Below are 13953 nucleotides of genomic sequence, written 5' to 3'. Positions count from 1 at the left end.
TGATAACATTAGAACAGTATTGCCTGCTATCACAAAAAAAACACTTCCCGGAATCATACCTGTGAATAGGCTCTGCGCACACACAGCAGCCATATTGATAGAAATGAGGCCTCTTCTATTCACAGGTGTTACCAATGATAGGCTACTAACGCTCATTCTTAGCCATTTACAATAGGCTTGTGCGCCTATACTGCCAGGAATTTTATTAATTTCCAAGTTAGCTTTAATCTAACCCAACAGGGATCATATTGTTGTAGAATGTAGTACTAGTACTATCCACTAGAGTGTGCCCAACGATAATCTCCTAGAGTCTGGACTAGCGAGTGGACAGCAGTAGACCCATAATGGCGGCGCCCATTGGCGGCCATTATGTCTCCCGGTCCGCCGAACGGGAGCTATAAAACACGATCCGAACGTCGTGCGCACGCCATTTACACTCGTTTTTGCTCTTGAGTGACCAATCTGTCAGTCCAGCCATTTTTTTCCGAATGAAAATCGGTCTAAATATGGTAAAGTTTGATAAGAAAAACGTCAACATTCAATGCTGTAAAAAGGCCCATTCTATGTTATGGCCGAACGACTTCCGGGTTACGTCATCGATGATGTCACTTCCTTCGAATATGTAACTTTAGACTAAAATTAAGCTAGAAAGGTCATTTATAGCTCAAAAAATGTCAAAAAAATACCAAAATGATCAGAAAATGATCCCCAAGGCGACGTTTGGCGATCTGGCTGCCTCACCCTCCTCAAAATGGCGATGGAAGGCGATTTGGCTGGCTAAGAGCTAATGAAGGCTCTGTTCCGTTTTAAAAGTACCACCATTTAAAAAGGTTCACAGAGGTTTTAATTTCAAGGACCCCCGTAACTCCGGATAGCTAGTGTACACTCTCAGAGTTACACACCCCCTCAAGGAACCATAAGGGTCCCTGGTCCTCAACAACACCATCACCCTGAATGTTGCACCAGAGTGGAACAAAGCCTTCATTAGAATCATTGGTAACACCTGGGTCTATAGGTCTATGAAGGAAGTAAGGATGACGCCTCAATTTCATTCCAATATGGCTGTTGTGCAATGTGCATATGACCTACATTGTGAGTTTGTGGTAAGTGGCTAGCCATATGATACATTATAACTCCTGTAGAACTTTTATTTTGAAGACGTTTCTCTCTACAAGAGTTATAACGGCGAGCGGGGATGCCCTTGCTGGCAGAGTCCTTCTGTCCATGTTCTATACAAATGCAATATATAAGGTGCTCACCGCATTGTCTAAACTGTTTTTCTACCGACCCACCAACTCCTCGCCATGTGTTAGTCCATATGTTTCTAATTAATTAATGTTTACTCAAACTTGTCTTGGAGTCTTGCATTTACTCGTCGCAATTCTTCCTTCTACAAAACGTCGGAATGCTTCCGCCTACAAAACGTCATGTCCTAGTATGAGCGAATAGCAAAGGGGAACAACTTTTCACCCAACATTGTGGTAAACAAGGAAAGCAATGAGATTCCGAGACAAGTTTGGGCAAACATTAATTTATTGGAAACATATGGACTAACACATGGCGAGGAGTTGGTGGGTCGGTAGAAAACAGTTTAGACAATGCGGTGAGCACCTTATATATTGCATTTGTATATGTTTGGAGCAGAAAATGGACGGAAGGACTCTCAGCAAGGGCGTCCCCGCACGCCGTTATAACTCTTATAGAGCAAAAACATCTTCAAAATAAAAGTCCTCGACAGGAGTTATAATTTATGGCTAGTAAGTGGCATAATACTTTACATGTAGTGGCTCAGTACTGTGCACTATTCTGCCTCTAAAATTCCCACAGTTTTTTTCCCATGACAAACCGAATTCCTCCCCAGTGGAACGACAGAATGATTACGACAAAACCCGCAGAGACTCACAACATCTTAATAATGTATTTCACTTGTTATGGGGGCTGCCGTGACAACAAAAATCGATCCGCTTTCAAACGGTTCCCTATAGTGCGACACGTTCCCCTCGAACGCAGCAGCAGCAGCTCTGTTTTGTGGTCTTTTGACTCGCTAACGGTTGCTTCCTCTGTCCTTTCAGCTCGGCACAGTCAGTCAGGGGCGTCACAAGGGGGGGAAAAGTGGGACTGAGTTACTAGGGCCCAAGGTGGAGGGGCCTAAATTATTTTATACTTTAGCTATTGAAAAATAGCAGATATACAAGCTCACAGCGCGGCACCGAGTGCCGCGCTGCGAGCATGTAGATCTGCTATTTTTGAAAAGTCTTGAAAATGTGTGCAAATCTTTGAATATGTGTATTTTTTTAAGCGAACATTTGTAACAACATTTTTACTTCTGGGGGGTCACTGGAACGAAATATTTTGAGATGGGTGTCCGTGGCCAAATACATAACTTTTTGGGGGTCCTTCACATGAAAAAGTTTGAGCACCAGTGACATAGAAACATAGGTTTTCCCCCCAAAAAAGAAATGTTTAAATTTTTTCAAAAATATCAGATCTACAGTATATTCGCAGTGCGACACTCGGTGCCGTGCTGTGAGCTTGTATATCTGCTATATTTTTTTTCAATAGTTAAAGCACAAAATAACACGTAATAATGTGTTCCCAGTCTAAATGGGTTAAACCCCCTCCCCCTATGAAGAACATTCATGGGGGGCCCGCAGTGAATCCTTGTACCCAGGGCCCAGAGTTTGGTGTGACACCCCTGCAGTCAGTGAACAGTTTGACGCGTCAGCGTTCCGTCTCGTCCGCGCCGAGGCTTCAGGCAGCCCTAGTGAATAGATCCACGAAAAGAATGTAGGGCATAGTAATGATACGCGTCGATTTCTGCTCTTAAAGCTCTGGTGAGCAACTGCTCCGTTTGGGAATGTTCTTCCTCCGTCTACCGGTTCTATTATGCTCCTGTTATGTGCAGTATTCTGAGTAGGGGAATCTAATTTATTATGCATTTCTCTCCATCGCAATGCAATTCAAAGTGGCTTCGTTGGTATGCTTTGCCAACACAAGTGTCAAAAGTTGAACATACAAAAAACTATTAAAAGGTGCAACTTAAAGCAGATTTATTTCTTTTTTTAAATTTTTTCTTTTCCTGTATAGTGAAGTCGATGGGACAGTGAATATACAAATGGCCATAACTTATTTTCACGATGTTTCTGGCAGAGCAGACCTCTCATTCTGTGGACCTTAATGATCAAACTAATAGATAAAACAGACATAAAAAGTACGGCATGACATCACAGGTTCAACCGTATTCCTTGAGCTTTTGGCCTTGTGGGTCACTGACTATATGTACAGTTGGAGCAGCATTGAGTTAAACAGAGCTATGTCACATACCTGTACTGTACATTGCAGCGTTATATATCGTCACTGCCGGGGAGAAACCTCGTATCTCCAAGTTTCAAATTTGTAAGTTTCTTCGTAAAGTAAAGCCCTGCTTCGTCATACAAGACTGTCGAACAAAACAAGTGAAAATAGCAGATCTACAAGTACACAACGCCCCGCGATGCGTTGTGTGCTTGTAGATCTGCTGTTTTCACTATTTTAAATCCATTTTTTTATGATAAATACAAAACAGCTTTGGACATACAAGGTTTCCACCTGACAACGATATTGGTAAGGGTATAAAGCTTTTTGAAATTAATAGCATACCAGGGACGTGCAGAGAATGTTAGAGAGGCAGGGGCTGAAATTTCAACGTGTCGCCCTGCGACGCATTGTGAGCTTGGAGGTTGGCTATTTTCAGTAATTGATACCACACAAAACTAAGCATAAAAAAGGCAATACTGGAGATGTGGCGTAACGGCATGGATTCCTATACAGTGAGGGCAATTCTTTCAACATAAGATGCTGCATTCAAGTTAGTTTGGACAAGGGAATTCTCTTGAATGCAGCTTTCATGTATGGCATGAAAAGTGGGCATTTGCATTTCTTTCACCATAGTAAAAACGGCATTCATGGTCTGGAGAGGGCACTTTTTACAGACGGATAAAAGGGCAGGGGCTCAAGCCCCCTTTAATGTGTGCAGGTGCCTGTCACTTGATACAGTGCAGGAAACACATCTCTCTCTCTCTCTCTCTCTCTCTCTCTCTCTCTCTCTCTCTCTCTCTCTCTCTCTCTCTCTCTCTCAGTAGACAATGAATTGTCAAATAGCTCTTTGTTTTAGTGTGCATGGTGTACCAGGCAAGTGGGGCTATAGCTGCATCAGGAGAATCCGGAATTAAAAACAAAATAAACACAACTTCCCTTTGATTGATTCAAAGTTATTGTCACTCTTTGCCATTTTTTATTACAAACAAACCCATCTTGCCGCGGAATAAGGTTAAAAACCTAAGCTGAACCGTGATTGCAGGAGTGAGTGAGTCTGGCCCACATATCTGCTTTCTAGTTTGTTGTGGTAATCATGACTTTGTTTCGGGTTTTGCTTATTTTGGTTTTCTGTCTGTCGACACTTCCAGGCTCCGGCCCCCATGGCATTCCCCATGACAACACCACAAGTGCCTGTTTATGGAATGGTAAGCCAGCACACACACACACACACACACACACACACACACACACACACACACACACACACACTTGCAAGTATCCAACCACTCATGTTTTATATTTAACCACTTAAGCCCTATTCAATGATTTTGAAAAAATCTTCAAGCTTACAATATATCGTGATGCAACCCATCTGCGACGCATTGAATGCTTGTAGATGAGCTACTTTCAGTTATTATTGTAAGATTAGAGCATTTGGTCAAACTAGCAAATTACATTAACTCTTTTAGTGCCAGCCGTTTTTCTAATTGGGTGGGTTGCTGTGCCAGCCATTTTCTTGCCATTTTCTTACCATTTTGGCCCAACTTTTTAACTTCACATTAAACCCTAGTGGTCTCTGATATTTCATAAAAGCAAAGTTGAAAGCCTTATGTATTTATTTTAAATATTTACAGGGACACAATACAGTCATTTGTCATGGAAGTGGACTTCCCAAGCAATATGGAGACGTTTTAATTTTAGAAATCGCTTCATAATTGATTGAGCTATGATCAAATTAAACTGTGGTGTCTTTCTTTGGTTATTTTTGGGTGGGCACAAAAATGAAATGGGTGGGCCTAGGCCTATCTAGGCCCACCCTTGGCCATGTCCCTGAGAAAAATATAACCAAAACTTAATTTGACATATTATTCTATATTATAGGAAACAGCACTAGTGTGGAGGGCTCCTTTCACACCGTTTCACAAATCACATATTAGGACTTGTTGGCTGTACAAAGATTTTCAGTTGTGAGATTTTATTGAAGCAATATTACACAAGGCGGCGTGTGTTGCAGGCACGAGTAGGGATGGGACGATACGCGATATCATCATTTATCGTGATAAAAGACACTCACGATAATCGTATCGTGGAGATTTAATTCATCGTGATATCATCACACTATACCAAATCACTTTGCCAAAGAATAGCCGATCGACGCGTTGTGAGCTTGTAGATCTGCTATTTTTTGGCAAATGTTCCATCACAGGATAATGGATTTTGATCATAAATCGCGATTTCTTTCGTCACAATAGTCGTGATAATTTTTCATATCGTCCCATCTCTAGGCACGAGCCGAAGGTGAGCGCAGAAGTTATTTGGCTATTCAAAAATAGCAGATATACAAGCTCATAGCGCGTCACTTCGTGCCGTGCTGTGAGCATGTAAATGTGTGTTTTCAGAAAACTCTTTTAGAAGCGGACTCAGGTCTTAAGTTGTCAGATGGGTGGGTTAACTATAGTTAAAGTAAACATACTCTGAAAATGCATGGATTAAAGGGCTTTCTAGAAATTCTCAAGAACCCTGATAGAGAAAAGGTTCAGTGACTTTTAAATGATTTAGCAGTTTTAATAAACACAGTGATAATAGGAGGAAAGATTCTGGGGTTTGTTCTTTTCTTTTTTTTTGTTCTTTCCCGAGTTTGTGATAATTAATAATTTGTGTGTTGTCAGCACTTACAAAGAAAGTTGGAACGATTTAAAAGTCATGGCTGCCAGACCTAGCAAATTCAACCTCGAGTATGCACGCACGCACGCACACGCACGCACGCACGCACGCACGCACGCACGCACGCACGCACGCACACACACACACACACACACACACACACACAAATTCTGTGTATTCACAGACAGCGATGCTTTCCATTAACCCATTTAGAATGGGTACACATTATAGTGTATCATTATTTTATGCTTTAACTATTGAAAAATAGCAGATATACAAGCTCACAGCTCGGCACCGAGTGCCACGCTGCAAGCTTGTAGATCTGCCATTTTTTAAAATTTTTTTAATTTAGAATTTTGACCCGATTCTATAAGTGTCTTTTGAATCCTTCTAAGGTTTTTTGAAAAACCTATGTTTCTATGTCAGCAATCTGGCTATAGCCATCGTTAAAGAAGAGGTCCTTTTCACTTAAATGGAGCTCAGTTAGTCTGTTCTTGAGAGACTACTATGTCAGTGGTTCTCAAACCTTTTCATGTGAAGGACCCCTAAAATGATATGTATTTGGCCACGGACCCCCAACTCAAAATACCCCCCAGAAGCAAAATTTTAGTTACAAACATTTGCTTTGAAAATACATACATTCAAAGATTTGCACACATTTTCACAACTTTTTCAAAAATAGCAGATCTACAAGCTCGCAGCGCGGCACTCGGTGCCGCGCTGTGAGCTTGTATATCTGCTATTTTTCAATAGTTAAAGCAGTCAATAATTCTAGGCCTAAATGGGTTAATACCCCTCTCTCTCTCTCTCCCCCCCTCCCCCAGGTCCCTCCCCAGATGGGTCAGATGGGCGGGGTTCAAGTAATGGCCCCTCAGCCAATGATGTACAACCAGCCCGTCCTCAGACCCACCAACCCCTTCGCACCCATGCCAGGAGCCCAGGTACAACCAACACACACACACGCACACACACACACACACACACACACACACACACACACACACACACACACACACACACACATTAGGGATGGGACGATATGAAAATGTCATGTCGCGATTATTGTGACCAAAGGAATTGTAATTTGCGATATCGCAATAATCTAAATTTTGCCAAAAAATTGCAGATCTACAAGCTCACAACGCGTCGCAAGAGATTTGATAGAGAGAAGGTGAAAAAAAATACTGTATCAAGTATGTTATTTCCAGGTCCGTTTGACCAATTACAGAGGGTTTAAATGGTACCGGATATGCAGCTCTGCAAATAAAAGGTTAGTTGATTTTCCATGGCTCCGTGCTCATGGCGGCTCCCGTTCGCAACAGCAAAAGTCTTTCAAGAAGAAAAAATACAACCGCGATGCTCTGTTGTGTAAACTATACGGTCCCTAGAAAATAAGACGGTTTGACCAAACGGGTGAAATGGGAAAAGAAGCCGAGATATGTCCCATGTTTCTGCAGCCAGGATGAACACAAGTGAATGGCCTGAATGGAAGTTGTCGGAAGTGGCTTTCGTCGCGAGGCATCATGGGAAATTGTTTTTTTTTTTTTTTTTTTACTACCGGGGGCTGTTGGTTACCATGGTAACCAGCTAAGACGTCTGTGTACCTCTTAACGAGGCTGCGGCACTCCGGGGGGAGGTTAAAACACCTGTGCATGTCTTGGGCATCTTATGTGTTAATAGGTACGATTTAGTGTTTCTGAAAGTCTCTCTCTCTCTCTCTCTCTCTCTCTCTCTCTCTCTCTCTCTCTCTCTCTCTCTCTCTCTCTCTCTCTCTCTCTCTCTGTGTCTCTGTCTCTCTCTCTCTCTCTCTCTCTCTCTCTCTCTCTCTCTCTCTCTCTCTCTCTCTCTCCAGATGCAGTTCATGTAGATGACCAAGGGGTGGAAGCAGAGTGCCAAAAGCGACAAACAAACAAACGACGGACAGACAGACACACAGACAGACGGACAGAAGAAACAAACGCACGCACGCAGAGCCATCGAGACGGGTAACAGACGAACAACTGGAACGAGCAAAAAAAGAAAATGAAAAACTGAGAAACCCACCGAAAAGGAGGACAGAAGACGAGAAGAGCGCAGAGACGGACGGGGCGATACGATGTGACACGCAGATGAATAGGAGAGGGCCGACACAGGCTGGATGGATGGACTGAGGAGAACGGAGTGTTCCTCTGTCTGAAACAACTGTGGGCGTGTGTGTGTGTGTGTGTGTGTGTGTGTGTGCGTGTGTGCGTGTGTGCGTGCGTGTGTGCATGTGTGCGTGCGTGTGTGTGTGTGTGTGTGTTAGCCTCGCATAGCCTTCCCAAGGGGCAGTTACAAAAAGATTCAAACCGACTCTATTCGTTAGACCAGTGTTTCTCAAACTTTCACATTTCAAGGTCTCCCCTTAACTCTGACAGTGTACAAATGGAACCAAATGACAGTGTACAAATGGAACCAAATGGACCCTAACGGGTGGGTTAGACCTGCAACTAGGGGTGTAACGATATAGTAACTGAATGGAAAAAATAATTTGCAATGATACTATATCGTTTGCAAAAGCAAAATATCGTACTGTTTTGGCTTTGTATCATATCGTTTTAAAAGGCGGTAATCAGTATCGAATCGTCTTGCAATGCAAATAATTGATTGTATTGGAAACTACGTATGTGTGCCTTGTATTTGGCAAAAGTATTGCTGTTAAAATGTATCGTTACACCCCTACCAACAACCAATCAGAGTGTAGCGCCAAAGATGATACGCCCGTCCTTACGTTTGCATACTGGGCCCCTGGTTTGTTCCCCACGACTTGTGAGCCGTGAAATATTTGAATAACTGAACGGTGCCAGACCTAATCTGCCAAGGGCGGGTTTTCCTTGCAATGGCAGATTCGTCTGGCTACGCGAGGCTATGTGTGCACGTGTGCATGTGTGTTAACTTCTAATCCTATCGATGGGGTAAAGTCTCATAGTCTCAAGAGAACTGCGGGTGAGAGAGAGAGAAAGAGATGTAACAGAGAAAGAGAGAGCGAGATCAAGCAGAAATCCTCTCTTGTGTTGATGGTCGAGGTGTTTTTGCACGGGGTGCAGGAATTAGCTTTATTTCATGCTGGTGCTATTTGTCCTTTTTTCCCTCGATTTCGCCGTTCCACCCGGAATGGCGACCGAATCTTGGCAATGAGGACAGCTGTGTGTGTGTATGTGTGTGTGCATGCGTGCGTGCGTGTGTCACAGTTGTTTCAGACATCGACGAAATCAGAACGAGGTGTTTAAAACACCCCTTCTCCTCCTCTCCATCCCCTCTCCCCATTGGCTGTCTGCCTCTGTCCCCAATCGTCCAATCAACGAGCTGGTCCAGAGACAGCGTCTTGTCAGCGCGCGTAGATCCATATCTTTCGGATCCGTATTATATCTTTGTATTTCTTTTTTTTTTTTTCTTTCTTTTTTTTATCCGCTCTCACCCTCCCCTCTCTCTCTCCCCAATCTCATCTTAAAACGTCAAAACGCCACATAACCGTGGACCGCCACGGAAGCCATCTTTCAAACTCCCAATTATTCTAGCCGGTAGTCGCTGAGCTTTTGGTTTCGTGACACCGTTCGAGATGAATCACCGTCACTCGCATTTTCCTTGTCGTTTTGCTTAAGGTACATTACCGGTGCCTGGGGGACAACAGTTGCCTAGCAATGCCACCCGCTTTTGTCGCCCTAATCAGTGCCACAGATTGAGACATGAATTTTAACAGCCTGGAATCGTGTGGGCCAGTTGGTTTGATTCACAGATGACATTATTGCTGCATTGTTGCTTTTTTTGTTTTTATTTATTCTCCTGCCTGGCCCCCCCAGCTTATCCGTGTGTGTCTGTAGTGATTCTCTGACGGCTCACTTCTTCTATTTTGTCTGGTTGTGTCGATTAGGTTAAGGGTTAGATTTGAAGGACATTTTCTTAGGGCATTTTCTGCCCCAACCCGATAAAAAGCCGCTGGTCTTTGCCGCCGCGCGCCGAGAAACCAGAGAATTTAATTTGATTTCATTTGTATAAAACAATCAAAAATCGGATGGCCGATTGGCCTTTTTTAAGTGCCCCAGAAACAAAAAAAAATTAATAGAAATTCAAAGTTTCTCAATTTTGTATTTAATTTTAAAATGCCAAAAATAGCACATCCTCAATCCATCGCAACTCGCGAGCTTGTAAATCGCCTATTTCCATTATTTGTCTTAATGACAAAGTGCATAGGGCTGTGGTTAAGAATAGGGCTGTAGTCAAGAAAATGACACCCCTCTTTTCTTCTTTTTTTTCTTTTACAAATCAAACCCTGTGTATGTTCATCAGCATTTGACCAACCAGCGCCATAAAACATTGTTAGCTTAGAAGGAGACGATAAAGAATCAACATTTAGGGCAGAGCCACAGATATAACGTGCCAACAGCCGTTCTTGAGTTGAACGTTTTCCCTAAAGGAGACGTTGCATTGCGTTGCTCGGCTGGTATTTCTTTTTAGTGTTTTCCGTGGTGGTTTGGCCCTCAGCCAGTGGCTGCTTCACTTTTTAAAGCAGGGGTCTTCAACAGGGGGTCCGGGACCACTAGGGGGTCCTCAGAGTTACTACAGGTTGTCCTCTAAATCTTTTGTGATAGAAACTTTTTTTCTCCTTTTTTATATTAACCACTTGAACCCCAGTGTCCATATTCAGAGAACTTTTGCCAAAACTAGCAGATCTACAAGCTCACAAGGCCTCGCGCTGCAAGGCGTTGTGAGCTTGTAGATCGGCTATTTTCAGCAAAGAGGTTTGTTGTAGAGGGGAAAAAGAGCAGACTAAGTACGGAGTGAAAGGTCAAGTTTATTAAGTATTGACGGTTCAAGTGGTTAAATATCTGAAAACACAAATTGACATGAATCCAAAATACACTGATTGTGCTTTCAAACGATGAAACTATGGAATCTATTAACGGGTTGTGGGGGTCGATGCTTCATCTCTCTCTCAGTAACGGGTCCTTGGCCTGAAAACGTTGAAGACCCCTGTTTTAAAGGAAAATAATATTTGACCCTGAGGGGTTATTATGGCTCAGCCAAAGCATTCGTTGCCATGGTTTTCTGACTGGGGTGTATGTGTGCGTGTGTGCGTGTGCGTGTGCGTGTGTGTGTGCGTGTGCGAGTGCGTGTGCGTGTGTGTGTGGAAGTCAGTACGCGATCATCGCTCACACACCCGTGTGCGAGTGGTTTCCACAGAGGGCTATTTTTGAGGGGGTCTAACAAAAGTGTCAATTTGTTGAACAAAAATGTAAAGCCAATGAGTTTGATAAGAATATATATGCTTGGGGGTTTTAGTTCCTATAGGCCTACTACTATAATTATTAGAAGGATTTTGTTTTTGTAAAGAATACTTTGGGATTTTACATTGAACTTGATACGATTTGTGATGATTGATTAATCCTATGGAGTGTTACTTGCGTGTGTTGCGAGTGCCGGCCACACGTGGGGGTTTATTCGATGGCTTGAAGCGTGCGGTGAAGCCAGCGGGCTTTAGCAGCACAGCACAGTACAGTGCTGCAAACAGTACAGGGTCTCCATGAGGAATTGAACAATCTACTTTAATCAGGGTGGGAGAAATGAACACCAGCCACCCAAACAAATGTGACTACTTTCTTTGACTAATCAATCCGGCACACTTTTTTGCAGTACTCTTCTTTCGCGGTATTTGAAGTTCAGTAAGCCAACCGCTAAGCAGTTTTCTCTCTAGTTTATCATCGTCCATCAGTCAAGGTTCGCGCTTGTTGAGATCTGTGTCGTTTTTTTTTTAAGCTTTTATGCACCTTTTTGTCTTACGCTTCTATCTATAGCAAAACCCTGCCCTAGTATATCTCCAGCCGTCTCCATCTCTCTGTTAGCTATAGGAGGAGTTCTGTTTCAAGGAGTCTAGCTCTGCACTCGGGCTCCCTTCTGACTTTTGCGCTGTGCTTTTGTAGCTCTGAGTGTGTCTCTCCCCCAATCCCCAGTCCCAGAAGGTCCTCTCTTGCCTTCGGCGTTGCTTCAGGGTCAGGGGATGTTAGTCGTAACGTTCTACACCTAGTCTTCTCCCTCCTGTAATCCTGTAATGTAGGTCGGGGAAGTCCATGTAATGGCCACCTCCACCTCTCCATGTCGGCTGTCTCGAAACCACCTGGGATTCGGTCAAACCTAGACAGCGATCCTTTTGTAAAACACCCAGTGTTCGAACACAGGGACTGGTCGCCTCGAACAGAGATGCACTGCACTGTTGGTCTGGCACGTGCACACGTAGACGTCAAAGGGGGCTTGACCCCCTGCCCTTTTACCCGTCTGTAAAAAGGTGCCCTCTCCAGACCATGAATGCAGCTTTTGCTTTGGTGAAAGAATGCAAATGCCCTCTTTCCATGCCATACCTGAAGGCAGCATTCAAGAGAATTGCCTTGTCCAAACTCTCCTGAACTGCATCATATGTTGAACGAATTGCCCTCTCTGTGTAGACATGAAGCATTGAAAATGTTCACCAATATCACCTTTTAGAAATTTCAGACCCTGCCTCTCTAACATTCTCTGCACGTCCCTGCTGTTGGTACATGATGCACTGTTGGTACACGGAACACAACTCGATGAACGAGGAAGTCCCATAAGTTGTAACGAAATAACAGCAATCTATTAAGACATTATTAGACAGGGTAGGACACTGGGCACAGGCTTCTGTTACAGTATTTTTATCTTAACCGGTCACGTTTTGCAGTTTACAAAACCTTGGTTTCTTTAGAGATCCCTTTCCATCGCAAAACGCAGCAACATGGCTAATTTGTTGTTGTTTAGCATTTTGCAATCTGTCAACCCACTGTTGGTGATGCGGAGGTAGTTTGAATGTTATGTCGTTTGCAGGTTTGTTTGTGAGACCAGCTCGCCAGATGAATCCATGTACAGGTGATTCTCTTCTCATGTCTGGGCGGCACAAGACGGCGAATCTGGCACGTCCGTTTTTGTTTCTTGTTATTGCACCTGTTCTCAGAACAGTGGATTGCCTAATCTAGCGTTGCCATCCAATCCCCACAGGACACCGTGTCCCTAAAAATAATGGATGTACTCAAAATACACGTTGACGTGAATCCAACACTGACATAGGGGTGGGCGATGTGGTGATAATGATCGTGGAGACGATACAATGTCTCCACGATATGCCTTTTCAGAGATATCGTATATATCGTGATACAGTTGAGGGAGCCTTGTAAAAAATCCTGTTTAATCATTAATACAGAGATTCATTGCAGAATTCAATTTAAACCTGCATTTTGGTCTAAATGAGTAGTTCTCGAACTTTAAAATGTCATGGTCTCCCCTTAACTCTGACAGTATACAAATGAAACCAAATGGACCCGTAAGGGTCCATTTGGTTTCATTTGTATACTGTCAGAGTTACATACTTGTAATGTTCAATTTAGACCTCCCAAAAGGAACCCAGAGAGTCTAATTTTTGTCAAGTAACTTGAAAAATAACCATCAAAACCAACGTGAAAAAGAATCGTGATAAAATCGTGATACAGCTTGGGAAAATATCGTGATATTGTATTTTTCCATTTGGCCCACCCGTACACTGACAACAGTGCAGTCAAACAAGTCTTTGAAGCTTTGAAATGTTTAATCTGCAACACAATTTTATACAAATTATATTAGGGGTGGGTCCCTGCTTCATCATCTCTTTCTCAGCTAAGGGGGTCCTTTGGCCTTGAGTAAAAGTATGAAATTGTTGGCATCAAAATGTACTTAAAGTACCAAAAGTAAAGGTGCCAAATGTTTGAAAATAGCAGATCTGCAACTTGTAGCCAGTTTGGAGATGTAATCCTTCCATCTGCTTAATGACAATCGCAGAAAAGCAAAGAAAAGTGAACGTGGCTGCGATCGGTAAGCCCCACCCTGCTGTTCCTCTAAACGCCATGAAAGAAATGTAAAAAAAACAACAATCCAAACACTACAAATTCTTTGCAACTGCAGTTTTATCCAGGCCTGTTTAAAAGAAAAACTGAC

The 13953-nt window shown here is 43.1% G+C and overlaps 1 protein-coding gene across 1 annotated transcript in view; it reads left to right on the top strand.

Annotated features, from left to right (window-relative positions):
• The window catches only part of LOC308298144 (phosphatidylinositol-binding clathrin assembly protein-like), a 110031-nt gene extending 96769 nt beyond the window's left edge, over nt 1-13262 (top strand). Inside the window, exons 9-11 of the mRNA XM_080741700.1 lie at nt 4446-4502; nt 6786-6902; nt 7814-13262. Of these exons, the coding sequence (XP_080597826.1) occupies nt 4446-4502; nt 6786-6902; nt 7814-7828 (189 nt within the window). The 3' untranslated portion in view covers nt 7829-13262. The remainder of the gene's footprint in view (nt 1-4445; nt 4503-6785; nt 6903-7813) is intronic.
• Nucleotides 13263-13953: the final 691 nt, after the last annotated feature.

The sequence above is a fragment of the Nannobrachium achirus genome (assembly GCF_963921795.1).
Source record: "Nannobrachium achirus genome assembly, chromosome: 14".
NCBI classification, from domain to species: domain Eukaryota; kingdom Metazoa; phylum Chordata; class Actinopteri; order Myctophiformes; family Myctophidae; genus Nannobrachium; species Nannobrachium achirus.
Note: the sequence above shows the minus strand (reverse complement) of the source record. Positions and strands in the feature narration are given on the sequence as shown.